Raw genomic sequence first — 17611 nt, 5'->3', positions numbered from 1 at the left:
TAAAATTTACCAACGTGACTCTTTATCATTCCGGTTGTGCTTGTTGCAAGAACACATTCAGATACTGACAGGAGTGCTGTTTTAACCAATGATTTTCAGTGTAGTTTAAGTTAACGGACTGCTCGAAGCCGAGTTTCGTAGCCGCGTCAAATAGAGCGGAACCGGGGTAATCAGTAGCGTGGGGGAGCAGCACCTGCATACCACCAATTAGTTGTGAAGCATCAAAGGGGTGTATTCCTTGTCTACACCAAGTAATTCTGGGCATAAATCTTCTTTCTCCGTCCTTGAGTTACTCCATGTGATGCGTATGGCTATTGTTGCCTTCCCATTGTTGCCTTCCCGCAACAACAAACGCTGGGGAAAGCTTGTTTGTACCCTTAGACGTAGGCTCAATGTGGGGAAAACTGTAAAAGTTCCTATTAACCCATCGCACATCACTACATACCAATTGAAAGTAATGGACAGGCATTCAAAGAGTAAATAATTCAAAGTTGAAGAGGCATTAATTACCATTTTGAAGGTATTAAAGGCTTATATATGTACATAGAAGAAAATATAAAATATTTTGAATATACTAATAAGTTTAATCATGCTTCAAGGTTTCGGTGAAAACAGCAGCTGGCTTAGCACCAGTCTTTTCGGCCTTCTTGGAACCTAGCTTTTCAGCAGCAAAGACCTTGGCGTAAGGGTTCAATCTCAACAAAACTTGTTTGTTCTTCAATGGGTTCTTCTTCAAAACGTGAGTACGCTTTTGAGTAGCTTGGCCAGCTGGTCTGATAGCAGATTGGATTTCAGAAGAGTTGATGATTCTGGTGACATCAGAAGTGGAGATGATGTGGGATGGCAAAGTGTAACCGACCTTGGAAGAGGCAACGGTTTCGGAACCCCAGACTTGGTCCAACTTGGTGAAGGCAGCTTCAGTCCAGATAACGAATCTACCTAAGTGAGCACCTGGAGCCAATTGCAACAAGTTCAAAGAGGTAACGTTAGCAGTTTCGACACCTGGAACGTTTCTCAAAGCCTTGACAATACCGTTGTCTTCAGCGTAGACAACTAATGGACCTCTTCTTTGAGTCCATCTTCTGTTTCTGTACTTACCCTTACCGGCTCTCAATTTCTTGGACTTCAAGACCTTCAACAAGTCGGAGTGAGCACCAACAGCCTTCAAAGCAGCAACAGCTTCCTTGGTCTTTTGAATAGATTCCAAGTCAGTGGAGACAACCAATGGAATTTCTGGAATCTTTTCAACCCTGTGACCTCTGGCCAAGACCAAAGATGCAACAGCAGTAGCAGCGATGGCAGAAGCAGTGGCGTAACGCTTTTCGTTGTGGTTGACCTTAACGTTCCACTTTCTCCAGGTCTTAGTTGGAGCAAACATACGACCACCACGACACATGTTACCGAAGGCACCTTGACCGGATCTACCGGTACCACCACCACCAACTCTTGGAATACGAGCGACGGCACGACCGGTACCCCAGGATTCAGCAGATGTTTGGTGACCAGCCTTTTCAGAGACAGCGTAAGCTTGTCTCTTGTTCTTGTTCACGGAGGTGAAAACAGTGTGAACAATGTCTGGACGGATAGGAGCGGAGAAGACAGCTGGCAATGGCAAAGCATTGGCAGTAGCTTCACCAGTCAAAGAGTGAACAGTAACTTGTGGGCGGGACATTTCGATGATTGTTCTTGAGAGATTGCGAAAATTACAAGAAAAATAGTGAAACTATAAGTAGCTAGACCAAAGACCAAAAGAAATGTTTTGGAAATGCCGTTCGTTTATATAAATTTTTTATTCTCTTTCAGATTGAAAAAAAATTTTTTCGCTTCACTCTGTTTCGTGTGGCGTGATAATATAGAATCAATATACGCATTCAATATTATTTAGGATAGTCTCTTGAGACATCTTTCTAGGATATTATGCTCGGATTGTACCAGGGTTTGGGCATTATGGTACATGCTTCTGGTGGCATTTGTTACGTGCGACGAGTTATCGCCCTTTATACGAGGTAGTTGTTTGTCCTTAAGTAATTTGGAAAGCAGCTTTTTGGAGTGAGGATTGTCCTTTTTGGCCAAGAAGGGCAGTTTTTGTTCGTCGATTATAGAGTCACTGATGTGAGGAGTGGCTTTTTTGGAGAATAATAATTCCCATTGAACAGCCGTTAAAGTTAAAAGATTGGCTAAGGCCCAGGTAGAGGGGGAAGGCTCGCCACGGGAATCTATGTAAAGCTGGGAAAGCCACGATTCCAAGCCATCATTGCCCTCTTCCTCATCCTCTTCGCTTTCTTCCTCTATTTCGTCCCCTGCATCATCAGGTAAATCATCTGATTTTGCTTCACCTTCGTCTTCTTCATCCTCTTGACGCATTTGAACATACCATGCTGAAAACAAGCCATGACCAACTTGACTCCACCACTTAACTTTTTCTTGATATTTTTCTTCCTTCTTCACAACTTTCATAAATTCAGGCCCTAAATGAACAATATCATATTGATTCCCAGGTACGGTGAAACCATACCTGGCCAATAAAAAGACGTTCGACAGCTCACCATAGGAATTAAAGATCTCTTGATCTTGCGCCACATCATTCTTTAATATCAAATCGACGCATTCGTCAGGATTTTCAATACCGTCATCTTCATCTTCGGTATCCGCAGTGACCTTAGAACACTCTTTTTGTAAATCATTTTCTAAACTATTGATTAAGTCTTCATCAATAACACAAATTTCTGTACCTCCTGCTTTGGGTATATTTTTGTCTTGATCTTCTGCTTCCAAATATTCTTCCGCTATTAGATGTTTGCACATACCTGGCTCACCACATTTATCGCACACATCATATAAAGATACAAATTTTAAATCCGGATTGGAAACATGGTGATTGAACAGGTCTGCAATGGGCACCAAAGCTGTCTCATGATATGCGTCAATTTCAAATCCTCTTGATGATAAAGTATATGCCACAGAAATAAACTTTTCTAATTTCAAATTATAATCTTTTTCATGATTCTCTTCGCTAATGTCTAGGAACCCTTTGGGCATTTCCAACCCGAATTCATCATTCCATTTACGTGCCAAATCCACAGCAATTTCAAATCCTTCTATGATTTCTTCTTCTGGTGTCAATGCATCAAATAAGGTATCGAAACTTGTGCCTTTCAAGAGTTGCTTAGCATTCGCATTCCAAAAGCTGGGCGGCAGATTCAAGTGCCCTTGGTCATCGCGAATCCGGATGGTTCGCAGAAATTGGTACCAATGACTGGTGTTTTTGAAAACCGTAGTTTCGTAAATGAATGCGATGTTTAGGGCTAACATTCCATCAATACCATTATCGCATAACAAATTAGCAATAGAGCTGTTAGATGCAGAAAAAATCGAGGACTTGTTCAACGTCAATATTGATTCTCCTTTTGCGATTTTGGTCTTGGCAAAGACACCCAATCCACCGAGAGGCGATTCTCTTATATCGCATTTGGAATCTTTAAACCTGCCATTGCAACTAGCAACAAACTTTAAAATCTGATGAATATCATCCTTAAAAGTTACGGACATTTCTCTTCTTCAAATTTTTCCTATTACTAATATATATGGCAAACAGATCTCCGGTTATATTATTCCTCCATCTCATCCCAGCTGCTTTCATTAATATATTTTATTTGATTTTTTTTATGCTCACTGCTCGTTTTTCGCTATTTTGATGTAGTTCATCTTAGGCATTCAACGGAAAAGTGGATATATGATGCACAGACATGACAAACAAAAGCACGGGTAAAGAACTGTTAATACATCACTTTGTAAGCCATCACTTGGAGCGCCACGTTAATCCTCTCTGGCTTACTTCAAGCGTTTTCAGGCACTGCGTATTGGTACGATATTGCATTATGTTTGACAATCATTATCGACGGATACCCTTCTTGAAAATTTTTCAGATGGGATGACATGTGAAAAGTGTAGCAATCGAGAACTGTAAACAGCATGGGGACTATTCATCAATATTTTTGTATAGTGTAAGATAGATTGTGAAGACGCACTTCCTGCCAAGTATCTTCCCAAACAGTGAATCTCTCATATTCTACAGTTCCACTTCCATATACCCAAAATGTCTGACAACCCTGAGATGAAAAAACATGGTACGAGCAAGGAGATTGTGGAGTCGGTTACTGACGCCACCTCAAAGGCCATTGATAAACTGCAAGAAGAACTCCACAAGGACGCCAGTGAATCTGCTACACCGGTAACCAATGAAAACACTGCTGCCACAAAGGAGAGCAGGAAATACAACTTTTTCATTAGAACTGTCTGGACGTTTGTTATGATCAGTGGTTTTTTCATCACCTTAGCATCAGGCCATGCATGGTGTATAGTGCTGATTTTGGGCTGCCAAATTGCTACTTTTAAAGAGTGCATTGCTGTAACTAGTGCATCTGGTCGCGAAAAGAATTTGCCACTAACAAAGACGTTAAACTGGTATCTTCTCTTTACGACAATTTATTATCTAGATGGGAAGTCACTATTCAAGTTCTTTCAAACTACTTTTTACGAGTATCCCGTATTGAATTTCATCGTAACAAACCACAAGTTCATCTGCTATTGTCTCTATCTAATGGGATTTGTTTTGTTCGTTTGTAGTTTAAGGAAGGGATTTTTGAAATTCCAGTTCGGATCATTATGCGTTACTCATATGGTCCTTCTTCTGGTGGTATTTCAAGCACATTTGATCATTAAAAACGTGCTCAACGGGCTATTCTGGTTCTTATTACCATGTGGATTGGTCATTGTTAATGATATCTTCGCCTATCTGTGCGGCATTACATTCGGTAAGACTAAACTAATAGAAATCTCTCCTAAGAAAACTTTAGAAGGTTTCCTTGGTGCCTGGTTTTTTACTGCTTTGGCAAGTATTATATTAACAAGGATTCTGAGCCCTTATACTTACTTGACATGCCCTGTGGAAGACCTCCATACAAATTTTTTTTCCAACTTGACGTGTGAACTAAATCCAGTTTTCCTTCCACAAGTTTACAGGCTTCCACCTATCTTTTTCGATAAAGTTGAAATCAATTCTATCACAGTAAAACCAATTTATTTCCATGCTTTAAACCTAGCTACCTTTGCATCATTATTTGCGCCATTTGGAGGCTTTTTCGCATCTGGTTTAAAGAGGACTTTTAAAGTTAAAGATTTTGGCCACTCCATTCCAGGTCACGGTGGTATCACAGACAGGGTTGATTGCCAATTTATAATGGGTTCTTTTGCCAATTTGTACTATGAAACATTCATCAGCGAACACAGAATAACAGTAGATACAGTTCTGTCCACCATTTTAATGAACCTGAACGACAAGCAGATTATAGAATTAATTGATATCTTGATTAGATTTCTATCTAAAAAAGGTATAATATCAGCAAAGAATTTTGAAAAGTTGGCTGATATCTTTAACGTCACTAAGAAATCATTGACCAATCACTCTTGAATATAAAAAAAAGACCATATAAAAGTATATATACGGGTGTGAAAAGTTTCCTCTTTTCAAACTTATGTATGCTATACCATTTTTTCTCTATTTCGGTTATGTAAATTACAAAATATGATATCAATTCTTTAACAGAATGTCTCGCTTGTTTTTATACTTACGACTATGTGTAGGAAAATAAACGTGTTCCATCTATCACGTTGCTTGAAATAATGAAAAAAAAAAAAAAAAAAAAAAAAAAAATAATAAACAAATAAAAAAGGAATTACTGACTAATAGTAACTAGATCTCTTTAGCTTGAAGGTGTCCTATGCATAAGACTATCATCAACCAATTTAACTGGACGTACTGTTAGCAGTAATTAGGATGATTTTCTCGCTGGATGAAGAAATTCATCGTATGTCATTAGACGACAAAAAGAATGACATTAAAGTAGATTATTCCTCAGCAGTATACGATGACATTAATCATGAACAAGGCAGTGCCATCACATATGAGGATAATATGAACTATCTCTCCGTTCATTCAAATGCCATTCCACTCAATGGAACGAGTCCTGCACATAGGATGAGAAGGAGGTCTTCAGCTTATTCCAAATTTCCTATTCTCACTCCACCTAATACGAGAAGATTCTCTATCACAGGTTCGGACGCTATGTCAGCTAGCATGAATAGACTATCCATAACACCTCAGGATATCGTTTCCTCTAATATCGGAGAAAATGAATTGTCAAGAAACCTGCATGATTTTAAGCCCGTGAGAGTGTTAGGTCAAGGCGCTTACGGTAAAGTTCTTCTCGTTAAGGACATTAATACATCCAAACTGTATGCTATGAAGCAATTACGGAAAGCAGAAATCTTAATTTCTTCAACAGCAACAGATTCTAAGAAAGAAGATGAAGAAAACGATAGTGGTAATAAAAACGATAACGATAATGGATTATCAAAGAGGCTAGAAAGAACATTTGCTGAAAGGTCCATTTTATCCGAAATAGAACATCCAAACATTGTCAAGTTATTTTATTCTTTCCATGATAACTCAAAATTATATTTACTGCTACAATATATCCCTGGTGGTGAATTATTTTACCATTTGAAAGAACACGGAACCCTAGACGAGACGACAGTTTCGTTTTACGCAGCCGAAATCAGTTGTGCCTTAAGATTTTTGCACACAAAAGGTGTTGTATACAGAGATTTGAAACCTGAAAACTGTCTATTGAATCAACGTGGTCATTTGGTATTAACAGATTTTGGTCTGAGTAAGAAAAGTGCTAATGACTCTGTGGTTGATGAGGAGGATCCAGAAAATGTCAATGCCCTGTACTCGATCATTGGTACACCAGAATACTGTGCGCCTGAAATATTATTAGGTAAAGCGTACAGTCAGAATTGTGACTGGTATTCTCTAGGATGCCTACTTTATGATATGTTAGTAGGTAAGCCTCCATATACTGGTAGCAACCATAAGGTGATTATTAATAAGATCCAACAGAATAAACAAGGCCCTAAAATTCCGTTCTATTTGAGTGAGGGAATGAAAGATATATTGAACGCACTGTTGAAAAAGGAAACTGCAAAAAGGTGGAATGTTGACAAATACTGGGCCAAAACAGGGGCAACTAATAAAACCACCAAGTCTAAGAAGAAGAAATCAGGGGCCGCAAGAACTAGTCTTTTTACAGAGCATTTTATCTTCAGGAAAATAGACTGGAAGTTATTAGAAGCTGGACAACTGCAAAAAACCACCCTAGGCCCCATTGTTCCAGTCATTACAGATTTAGAGCTAGCAGAAAATTTTGACACAGAATTTACTTCCATGTCATATGAGGAAAACTATACAGATAGCAAGCCAATTAATATCAGTTCGATGAGCAAATCTCCGGATATGTTCAAGGGGTTTAGTTATAAAGCAAGTGGTAGTTATTTGGAGAAGTACTTTTAAATCAATCTTTAGATAGAAAAGTTAGGATCTGCACTGACTTTACTTTTTTTTTCGTTTTTTTCGATGTTTAAAGAATATGTGTCATTGTATATATATTTTATTTGCTTTTAGGGTTATGAGAACACATTTTTTAATATATAATGTATGTAATAATATTAAAAACAACCGTATGGAGAGCTTCTACTTCTGGACCAATTGGCGATACCACCTGCTTTGTTTGTACTATTATCATTGGACCCCGCCGGAACTTTTTTACCTTAAAATAGTGGTTTCTCGTCCAAGGGACGCAAGAGTGCTCAGGGGCGGCTTCAACAATAAAGCTATTTAAGATTACAAACGTACATCGTTATCCAATAAGGTCCTGAATTTGGCAATTAGCTTTGGTCCAACAAGATGCTTCCCACACTCAAACGTTTCATGTCGTCCTCAGCTCATCAGATTCCCAAGCAGTTCAAATCGGTCATCTACTCAACTCATGAAGTTGAGGATTGTGCCAAAGTTTTGTCAGTGAAGAACTATACGCCTAAACAAGACTTATCTCAATCAATTGTGTTGAAAACTTTGGCTTTTCCCATAAATCCTTCGGATATCAATCAGTTGCAAGGTGTATACCCGTCTCGTCCGGAAAAGACATATGATTATTCTACAGACGAGCCAGCTGCTATCGCCGGCAATGAGGGTGTCTTTGAGGTTGTTTCTTTACCTTCAGGCAGTTCCAAGGGCAATCTGAAATTGGGTGACCGAGTTATCCCATTACAGGCAAACCAAGGGACCTGGTCCAATTACAGAGTTTTCTCTAACAGTTCTGAATTGATCAAAGTGAATGACTTAGATCTGTTCTCTGCAGCAACTGTATCTGTTAATGGTTGCACCGGTTTCCAATTAGTTTCGGACTATATTAGCTGGAATAATGGCGGTAATGAATGGATTATCCAAAATGCAGGTACATCTAGCGTTTCAAAAATAGTCTCGCAAGTAGCTAAAGCTAAAGGGATTAAGACATTAAGTGTTATTCGTGACCGTAATAACTTTGATGAGGTAGCTAAAGTTTTGGAGGATAAGTACGGTGCTACGAAGGTCATTTCTGAATCACAAAACAATGACAAGACGTTTGCCAAAGAAGTATTGGCCAAGGTTTTGGGTGAAAATGCAAGGGTGAGGCTTGCCTTGAATTCTGTTGGAGGTAAATCCAGTGCTTCAATAGCTCGTAAGTTGGAGAATAACGCTTTGATGCTCACTTATGGAGGAATGTCAAAACAACCTGTAACTTTACCAACATCTTTACATATTTTCAAAGGTTTGACATCCAAAGGTTACTGGGTAACTGAAAAAAACAAAAAAAATCCTCAAAGTAAAATTGACACCATCAGCGATTTCATTAAAATGTATAATGATGGACATATTATTTCACCAAGGGATGAAATTGAAACTCTAATTTGGAATACCAATACCACTACTGACGAACAGTTACTAGAACTAGTCAAAAAGGGTATAACTGAGAAGGGAAAGAAAAAAATGGTTGTTTTGGAATGGTAAGTGTCTTAGCATCGTTCAAAATTAGAAACAACCACCAAAGATAATATTCCTCTTTAAGACATTGAGTATATTTGCTATATAATAAATACTAAGACATTAAAAAATTCATGCCAGTGCTATCTTTGCGAGAGTGAGGAAAGGAAATGTTGTCCCACCAATGTATGTATATGTGTATATGTATATATCAATCCTTTCACATTTAGCCAAGACGAGGTACTAAGTCATAAAAATCTTCTTTTCCCACCAACCGGAAAACTTACTGTGGTTAGTACCCATTGTATAGATGCACCAAGTACATTTGCCCTCAAAAAATTTTCGCGGCCCTCTCCGAAAGCCATGATTCGGTTTGTTGGCTCTTAAGCATACTATTAGGTATAGATAGCCATTATATCAATTAGAACAAAAGATTACGTAAATACAACCTTTTTTCCTGGGAATGGCGTTCGAAGAAGGGCGCGTAACTCGTAGAAACCTAAGAAATCTCGCAGAGTGATGCCTTTGGTAAAGAAAAAGTAAGAGATTTACAAAAGATACCCCTTCAATACGCCTGTATATGCTAAACAAAACAAACTTGAGCAATTGCCCTTTCCGGTGCAAGCTTTCCAAACAACACATACTGTTTATACCAATTTTTGTTGGCACAACTACGACAAAAAGCTGTTGTTGCGTATCATTTAATACTCCGTATTAAATGACCACGCACAATTTTCTTTTTTTTTTTTTTTCTCGAAAGTTCTTTTTTTTTTACTGAAAAAATTTTTTTCAAGGGCCATCCCAGCGATACTATTGCCCAAAAGGAAGGAAGCAGTGAAAGTTAACTTACGTCTTCTTTCTCATACTTTTTGTTGCAAGAAATCGTATTTAGTAGTCCATTTAGTTGATAATTAGCACTAATTTTTAATACTTTTACTTTTTTTAGCCTTTTGTGTTACTTCTAGTATCCGTAAAAACAATAAAATAAATAACACTGTAAAACATGCCTCCAAAGAAGCAAGTTGAAGAAAAGAAGGTCTTATTGGGTCGTCCAGGTAACAACTTGAAAGCCGGTATTGTCGGTCTGGCCAATGTTGGTAAGTCTACGTTTTTCCAAGCCATCACTAGATGTCCATTGGGTAACCCAGCCAATTATCCATTCGCTACCATTGATCCAGAAGAAGCCCGTGTTACTGTTCCATCTCCAAGATTCGACAAGTTGTGTGAAATTTACAAAAAAACAGCTTCTGAAGTTCCAGCTCACTTGACCGTTTACGATATTGCTGGTTTGACTAAGGGTGCTTCTGCCGGTGAAGGTTTGGGTAATGCTTTCTTGTCTCACATCAGATCAGTCGATTCTATCTACCAAGTCGTTCGTTGTTTCGATGATGCTGAAATTATTCACGTTGAAGGTGACGTTGATCCAGTTCGTGATTTAGAGATTATTAACCAAGAACTAAGATTGAAAGATATTGAATTCGCACAAAAGGCTTTGGAGGGTGCTGAAAAAATTGCCAAAAGAGGTGGTCAATCTTTGGAAGTCAAGCAAAAGAAGGAAGAAATGGATTTGATTATCAAAATCATTGACTTGCTAAAGAGTGGTCAAAGAGTTGCTAACCACTCTTGGACTTCAAAAGAAGTTGAAATTATCAACTCTATGTTTTTATTGACTGCTAAACCATGTATCTACTTGATTAATTTGTCTGAAAGAGATTACATCAGGAAGAAGAACAAGCACCTGCTAAGAATTAAGGAATGGGTAGACAAGTACTCTCCAGGTGATTTGATTATTCCATTCAGTGTTTCTTTAGAAGAAAGACTATCTCACATGTCTCCAGAAGATGCAGAAGAGGAATTGAAGAAACTGCAGACAATATCCGCCTTGCCAAAGATTATTACCACCATGAGACAAAAATTAGATTTGATTTCCTTTTTCACTTGCGGTCCAGACGAAGTTCGTGAATGGACTATTAGAAGAGGTACTAAGGCTCCACAGGCTGCTGGTGTCATTCATAACGATTTAATGAACACCTTTATTTTGGCTCAAGTTATGAAATGTGAAGATGTCTTTGAATACAAGGACGATTCTGCCATCAAGGCCGCTGGTAAGTTGTTGCAAAAGGGTAAAGACTATGTTGTTGAAGACGGTGATATCATCTACTTCAGAGCTGGTGCTGGTAAAAATTGATTTCGTACACTGAAGTCAAGTTTTCATCTTTATTTGGTGAAGTTTCCCACTATATATCATCATAAAAAAGCAATCCTGAGAGTGAATGGCATCGGATTTTATGTATGTGTGTATGTATGTTTATTATTCCCGTATGTTTACGCCTTTAAGCCCAACTAATAATTTGAACTAACAAGCATGATCATTCGATTTTGCTTATTTTTTCTATTTACAGTGCAATTGTTAAATGAACAACCTATGTGTTTGGTATCCTAGTTTGTGTCCCCTTTTGCCCTTTTTTTGCTCAATTAAAGATAAAAGAGTACCATTTTTTCAACCTCCGTTCTCGTTCTTCCTTTGGCACATACGCCTGGATTTGTTCACGAATCTTTTCGAGACCAGATTGCTCATCGTAGTTTCTTCCCAAGGCATCGATGAACTGTCCCTCAGGGTCGATTAAATAGAAAAATATTGAATGGTCAACTAAGTAGTCTTGGTTGGGCTTGACATCGCGTGGAGTTGAAAAATATACCTTGTATTTTTTGCATACGCTTTTCACTTCATCGTACGTACCGGTTAAACCAATAATAGCGGGATGGAAATCGCTTAAGTACTCTTTTAAGACATCTGGAGTGTCTCTTGCCGGGTCACATGAGATAAACAATGGCTGTATCTTTATGTGGTCTTTGTCATCCAATTCAGAAATCCAATACGTCAATCTGTCAAGCTCTTCTGGACAAATGTCGGGACAATGACTAAATCCAAAGTATAGAATGGAAAACTTACCCTTCAAATTCTCTTCGGTAAACGGCTTACCATTAAAATCTGTTAAATTGAAAGGACCGCCAAGCGCTACTGAACCGTAAGCTCTGTTAGCATCTGCTTCCTTTTCAGTTTCTAACAAGCGTCTCTTTCTTGATAAATAGGCATATGTCCCACCACTTAACAACAACAGAGCGATGGTAGCCTTCCATCTGGAAAATTGAAAAAACCTGGTTCTGATAGGCTCTGGTTCATTGATTTCATCGCCCAGTTGTAGCCTATCTAGTGGTTTTCTTGCACTTGAACTTTCCTTATTATCACTTCTCAAACCGCATCCTGTTGAAAACCCTCTTTGACATGCGCCTCTATTGTAAAAGAATCTTTTTATTGTAACGTTTGCCTGTCCGTAGAGGAAACGACAGGTATATTTTCTTGAGCTATTCAACATTTTACCTTCACTCCTTAAAATCCCCTTTCTCTATTGTATAACGTACAAGGTGGTGTAAGCTGTGGTACTGGGAGAGTCTTAGTGATCTTTAACTACTATCCATGGGATTGCTCGAAATTCATACCTTACCAATCTTTCTTTTTTTATCCCTAAAAAGAGCGAGAGGATCAAGCAAAAAAAAATCAAACAATAGGTTACATCATCGCATTTTCAAAGACTAGGACGTTTATCGATTTTGGAAGCATGTTTCAAAATTATTCTACCTGAGTTGCAACAATTGAAGGATTTTATGATAGCTACTTAGGATGAAGAACTAGGAAAGTATTAGCAACAACTTTCAATTATCTTGGCCCGCGATGAATACATCCAACACATAGTGTGACTATTCTCCATCAGGACCGTCACCTATACCGTGAGGTAGCAAGTTACCTCTCATTATAGTTAATAAAATACATGTTAGTTATTTAGATTTCTTGTCCCCTTTCCCTATAATCAATAGGGCATCCTAAGAAAAGGTTTGAGGAAAATAGTCGCATGATTTCAGGGTGAGAAAACGTTACCAAACAAGTACAAAGCACTTTCTCCAAAATCGAGGGAAAGCGGGAAGATGTGTCAATATTATTTGGAAAAAGGACGATAACTTGGATATCCCAATAGTTAAATTCAGGAACCGACTTATGTAATCAATGTATCCAAGTAGGTCGACGGAGTTGCGCCTCTTGTCTAAATCATACATGCCACGAACGTAGATTTACCGCAACGCCATAAAAGAGCGGGATTTCTACCCCTACAAATAACTATATTCAATATCTTATTTCATTTTCTTCTTCATAATAGAAATGAAAACAGCGGTAAAGAAAAGTTGGAGAAAATAAGGAGATGAGTGCAGAAGCCTTAAACATAAAGGCGAGGCACTACTGCTCTATCTATATCCCTTCCATGCGCTGTGTCACAAAGCTCTTGTATTGTGTCTTCGCCTTTCTTTTTCCAGATCTATGGAATTGTTGCTATAGCGCAGAAACGACGGCTATACCGTAATTAAGAGAATATACGGGAAAAAAGACTGTAAATTACTTGAACAGGCCTATGAAACAGCGCTTGTGAATTTGTGTTCTAGGAACTGAAAAGTAAGCATTGCGTTTCCCCTTTACATTCTTGAACGGACTATCTTCATATTTGCGTACACACTGCGTACCTGCATATACACACGTAATTCTGTGTATGCATGTATGTATGTATGTATGTATATGCACATATAGTATGTACATCAGCTGGGTATTTCTTGAAGCATACATAATAGTATTGATGGACAATTAGCTCGCAGGGTCTGTGTTGTATTGTATCCAGCACTTGCATAGGTGACCCTCTTTGATTCCCCGTTTGGGTAAAACGCGTTATTGACGCTTGCGCAGACCTCGAAAAAAAAAATCAAAAATGAAAATAAGAGCATAAAAATAGAAAACAAAAATATTCTTTCCTGTGTTTCAGATTTACGTTCAAATATCAGCATTTCGACTTGTAATAAAGCTTGCCAGAAAAATCACATCGGTAGACGGTTATAAACGAATACTGATTTGCAAAGTTCTCAAGTTTTTTTGGTGCCTTTTCCATTTCTTCATTGGTCCCGTTTAAACTTTCTGTAGAAAAGAAGATTAGAATGACCGGTTTGAATGGAGATGATCCTGATGACTACTATCTAAACCTTAATCAAGATGAAGAATCTCTGCTTAGATCAAGACACAGTGTCGGCTCAGGGGCACCTCACAGACAAGGCTCTTTAGTGCGGCCTGAAAGAAGCCGACTAAACAATCCTGATAATCCACATTTTTATTATGCGCAGAAAACGCAGGAGCAGATAAATCATTTGGACGTTTTACCATCAAGCACGGGTATAAATCCAAATACAACTCGTCGCAGTGGCTCGTTGCGTTCCAAAGGATCATTGAGAAGTAAAGTTAGTGGCCGCGAAAGTGATAGTTATCTTTTACAAGACATGAATACTACTGACAAGAAGGCCTCCGTTAAAGTAAGCGATGAAGGTGTTGCCGAAGACGAATTTGATAAAGACGGTGCTGAGTTTGATGTGGACAATTTCGAGGAAGGCTCTATGCAGCCTATAAATAAGTCTATCAAGCCATTAAGAAAAGAAACGGATGACACACTGTCATTTTGGCAGATGTATTGTTATTTCATTACATTTTGGGCTCCTGCTCCAATCCTTGCATTTTGCGGGATGGCTAAGAAGGAAAGGCAAATGGCGTGGAGGGAAAAGGTTGCCTTACTTTCTGTCATCTTGTATATTGGTGCGATTGTGGCTTTCCTGACATTTGGTTTCACCAAAACTGTTTGTAGTAGTTCTAAACTACGTTTGAAAAGCAACGAAGTATCAACGGAATTTGTTGTGATTAATGGTAAGGCCTATGAATTGAATACTTCCTCACGTTCCGGTATACAAGATGTTGAAGTAGATTCGGACACTCTTTATGGGCCCTGGTCGGATGCCGGTAAAGATGCTTCGTTCTTGTTTCAAAATGTTAATGGTAACTGTCATAACCTTATAACCCCAAAGAGTAATTCATCCATTCCCCATGATGATGATAATAATTTAGCATGGTATTTTCCATGTAAGTTAAAGAATCAAGATGGCTCTTCGAAGCCGAACTTCACAGTTGAAAATTACGCAGGATGGAACTGTCATACCTCCAAAGACGATAGGGACGCCTTTTATGGTTTAAAGGCAAAGGCAGATGTGTACTTCACTTGGGATGGTATAAAGAATTCCTCCAGAAACTTGATTGTTTACAATGGTGATGTTTTGGATTTGGATCTCCTTGATTGGTTAGAAAAAGATGAGGTTGACTATCCTGTTGTATTTGATGACTTGAAAACTTCAAATTTACAAGGCTATGATCTCTCATTAGTTTTGTCCAACGGACATGAAAGGAAAATTGCGAGGTGTCTGAGCGAAATTATTAAAGTCGGTGAAGTAGACTCGAAAACCGTCGGTTGCATTGCGTCTGATGTTGTTTTGTATGTCTCTCTGGTATTTATTCTTTCAGTGGTAATAATTAAATTCATAATCGCCTGCTACTTCCGTTGGACGATAGCTAGGAAACAAGGTGCATATATCGTGGACAATAAAACAATGGACAAGCACACAAACGATATTGAAGATTGGTCTAATAATATTCAAACAAAAGCTCCTCTAAAGGAAGTGGATCCTCATTTGAGGCCAAAGAAATACTCTAAGAAGTCATTGGGACATAAGCGTACTTCGACCTTTGACTTACTGAAAAAACACAGCTCCAAAATGTTTCAGTTCAATGAATCTGTGATAGATTTAGACACCTCTTTGAGCAGTTCATTACAATCTTCTGGTTCATATAGAGGAATGACAACAATGACCACTCAAAATGCTTGGAAACTCTCCAATGAAAATAAAGCTGCACATTCCCGTAATCCTTCTACTTTGTTGCCCACGTCCTCGATGTTTTGGAACAAAGCCACTTCTTCTCCTGTACCAGGATCGTCGCTAATTCAAAGTCTTGACTCTACAATTATACATCCTGATATCGTTCAACAGCCACCATTGGATTTCATGCCGTATGGGTTCCCATTAATTCATACTATCTGTTTTGTTACCTGTTATTCCGAGGATGAGGAGGGTTTAAGAACAACTCTAGATTCTCTGTCTACTACAGATTATCCAAATTCCCATAAACTATTGATGGTTGTTTGTGATGGTTTAATCAAGGGCTCTGGTAACGATAAGACTACTCCAGAGATAGCGTTAGGAATGATGGACGACTTTGTCACCCCACCAGATGAAGTTAAACCTTACTCCTATGTGGCAGTTGCTTCCGGTTCCAAGAGACACAATATGGCCAAAATATATGCGGGTTTTTACAAATATGACGATTCTACTGTTCCACCAGAAAATCAACAACGTGTTCCGATAATCACAATTGTGAAGTGTGGTACTCCTGCAGAGCAGGGAGGCGCCAAACCTGGTAATAGAGGTAAGCGTGATTCTCAGATCATTTTGATGTCCTTTTTAGAAAAAATAACATTTGATGAAAGAATGACCCAACTGGAATTTCAGCTTTTAAAAAATATCTGGCAGATTACAGGGTTAATGGCGGACTTCTACGAAACGGTACTTATGGTTGATGCTGATACTAAAGTTTTCCCCGATGCTTTGACTCATATGGTCGCTGAAATGGTTAAAGATCCTTTAATTATGGGTCTTTGTGGTGAGACCAAGATCGCCAATAAGGCACAGTCTTGGGTAACTGCTATTCAAGTTTTCGAGTACTATATTTCGCATCATCAAGCTAAAGCTTTTGAATCTGTCTTCGGTTCTGTAACTTGTTTGCCTGGATGTTTCTCAATGTATCGTATAAAATCTCCCAAAGGCTCAGATGGCTATTGGGTACCTGTATTGGCAAATCCAGATATTGTTGAAAGATATTCAGATAATGTTACTAACACTTTGCATAAGAAGAACTTATTATTACTTGGTGAAGATAGATTTTTATCGTCCTTAATGTTGAAGACTTTTCCTAAGAGAAAACAGGTTTTTGTTCCAAAAGCTGCTTGTAAAACCATTGCCCCTGATAAATTCAAAGTATTACTTTCTCAACGTCGAAGATGGATTAATTCTACGGTACATAACCTTTTTGAATTGGTTTTAATTAGGGATTTATGTGGCACTTTCTGTTTCTCCATGCAATTCGTGATTGGTATCGAATTGATTGGTACTATGGTGTTGCCCTTGGCCATTTGCTTCACTGTTTATGTCATCATTTTTGCCATTGTGTCAAAACCTACCCCCATAATCACTTTAGTTTTGTTGGCAATTATTCTTGGTTTGCCAGGCTTAATCGTTGTTATAACTGCCACAAGATGGTCGTACCTATGGTGGATGTGCGTATACATTTGTGCTTTACCGATTTGGAATTTTGTGCTACCTTCATATGCGTACTGGAAGTTTGATGACTTCTCATGGGGTGATACAAGAACTATTGCGGGTGGTAATAAAAAGGCACAAGATGAGAATGAAGGTGAATTTGATCACTCTAAGATCAAAATGAGGACGTGGAGGGAATTTGAAAGGGAAGATATTCTCAATCGAAAGGAGGAAAACGGCTCCTTGGTTGCATAAACAGTATGAGCATTTTTACTGTGATACTTACAAGTTGATATTTGGTTGCGTATAGCATATTTATTTGAGAGATATATTAACACACTTTAGAACTAAAACTTAATAATTAAATATTTTCGTGTTATTAAAGGTACGCATTTCATGGTC

At 38.4% G+C, this 17611-nt stretch overlaps 9 protein-coding genes across 9 annotated transcripts; 5 read left to right on the top strand and 4 right to left on the bottom strand.

Annotated features, from left to right (window-relative positions):
- Positions 1-25: 25 nt before the first annotated feature.
- Positions 26-265, bottom strand: SPAR_B01350 (uncharacterized protein; the record flags this gene model as incomplete). The annotated part of the gene is made up of 1 exon (XM_033908737.1): positions 26-265. One exon carries the CDS (start codon positions 263-265, stop codon positions 26-28), a length of 240 nt encoding a protein of 79 aa, XP_033764628.1.
- Positions 266-583: 318 nt separating this feature from the next.
- On the bottom strand, positions 584-1672 carry RPL4A (60S ribosomal protein uL4; the record flags this gene model as incomplete). The annotated part of the gene is made up of 1 exon (XM_033908736.1): positions 584-1672. One exon carries the CDS (start codon positions 1670-1672, stop codon positions 584-586), a length of 1089 nt encoding a protein of 362 aa, XP_033764627.1.
- A 209-nt stretch (positions 1673-1881) lies between these two features.
- RKM3 (protein-lysine N-methyltransferase) lies at positions 1882-3549 on the bottom strand (the record flags this gene model as incomplete). The annotated part of the gene is made up of 1 exon (XM_033908735.1): positions 1882-3549. One exon carries the CDS (start codon positions 3547-3549, stop codon positions 1882-1884), a length of 1668 nt encoding a protein of 555 aa, XP_033764626.1.
- A 547-nt stretch (positions 3550-4096) lies between these two features.
- On the top strand, positions 4097-5470 carry CDS1 (phosphatidate cytidylyltransferase; the record flags this gene model as incomplete). The annotated part of the gene is made up of 1 exon (XM_033908734.1): positions 4097-5470. One exon carries the CDS (start codon positions 4097-4099, stop codon positions 5468-5470), a length of 1374 nt encoding a protein of 457 aa, XP_033764625.1.
- Positions 5471-5836: 366 nt separating this feature from the next.
- On the top strand, positions 5837-7414 carry YPK3 (putative protein kinase YPK3; the record flags this gene model as incomplete). The annotated part of the gene is made up of 1 exon (XM_033908733.1): positions 5837-7414. The coding sequence occupies one exon, from the start codon at positions 5837-5839 to the stop codon at positions 7412-7414; it is 1578 nt and encodes a 525-aa protein (XP_033764624.1).
- Positions 7415-7807: 393 nt separating this feature from the next.
- On the top strand, positions 7808-8950 carry ETR1 (enoyl-[acyl-carrier-protein] reductase; the record flags this gene model as incomplete). The annotated part of the gene is made up of 1 exon (XM_033908732.1): positions 7808-8950. The coding sequence occupies one exon, from the start codon at positions 7808-7810 to the stop codon at positions 8948-8950; it is 1143 nt and encodes a 380-aa protein (XP_033764623.1).
- A 976-nt stretch (positions 8951-9926) lies between these two features.
- Positions 9927-11111, top strand: OLA1 (Obg-like ATPase; the record flags this gene model as incomplete). The annotated part of the gene is made up of 1 exon (XM_033908731.1): positions 9927-11111. One exon carries the CDS (start codon positions 9927-9929, stop codon positions 11109-11111), a length of 1185 nt encoding a protein of 394 aa, XP_033764622.1.
- Positions 11112-11394: 283 nt separating this feature from the next.
- SCO2 (putative thioredoxin peroxidase SCO2) lies at positions 11395-12300 on the bottom strand (the record flags this gene model as incomplete). The annotated part of the gene is made up of 1 exon (XM_033908730.1): positions 11395-12300. One exon carries the CDS (start codon positions 12298-12300, stop codon positions 11395-11397), a length of 906 nt encoding a protein of 301 aa, XP_033764621.1.
- Positions 12301-13957: 1657 nt separating this feature from the next.
- On the top strand, positions 13958-17464 carry CHS3 (chitin synthase CHS3; the record flags this gene model as incomplete). Its single annotated transcript, XM_033908729.1, has 1 exon — positions 13958-17464. The coding sequence occupies one exon, from the start codon at positions 13958-13960 to the stop codon at positions 17462-17464; it is 3507 nt and encodes a 1168-aa protein (XP_033764620.1).
- Between the last annotated feature and the right edge of the window lie 147 nt (positions 17465-17611).

This window comes from Saccharomyces paradoxus, chromosome II (genome assembly GCF_002079055.1).
Source record: "Saccharomyces paradoxus chromosome II, complete sequence".
NCBI lineage: Eukaryota > Fungi > Ascomycota > Saccharomycetes > Saccharomycetales > Saccharomycetaceae > Saccharomyces > Saccharomyces paradoxus.
This window is presented reverse-complemented; position numbering and strand designations above follow the sequence as displayed.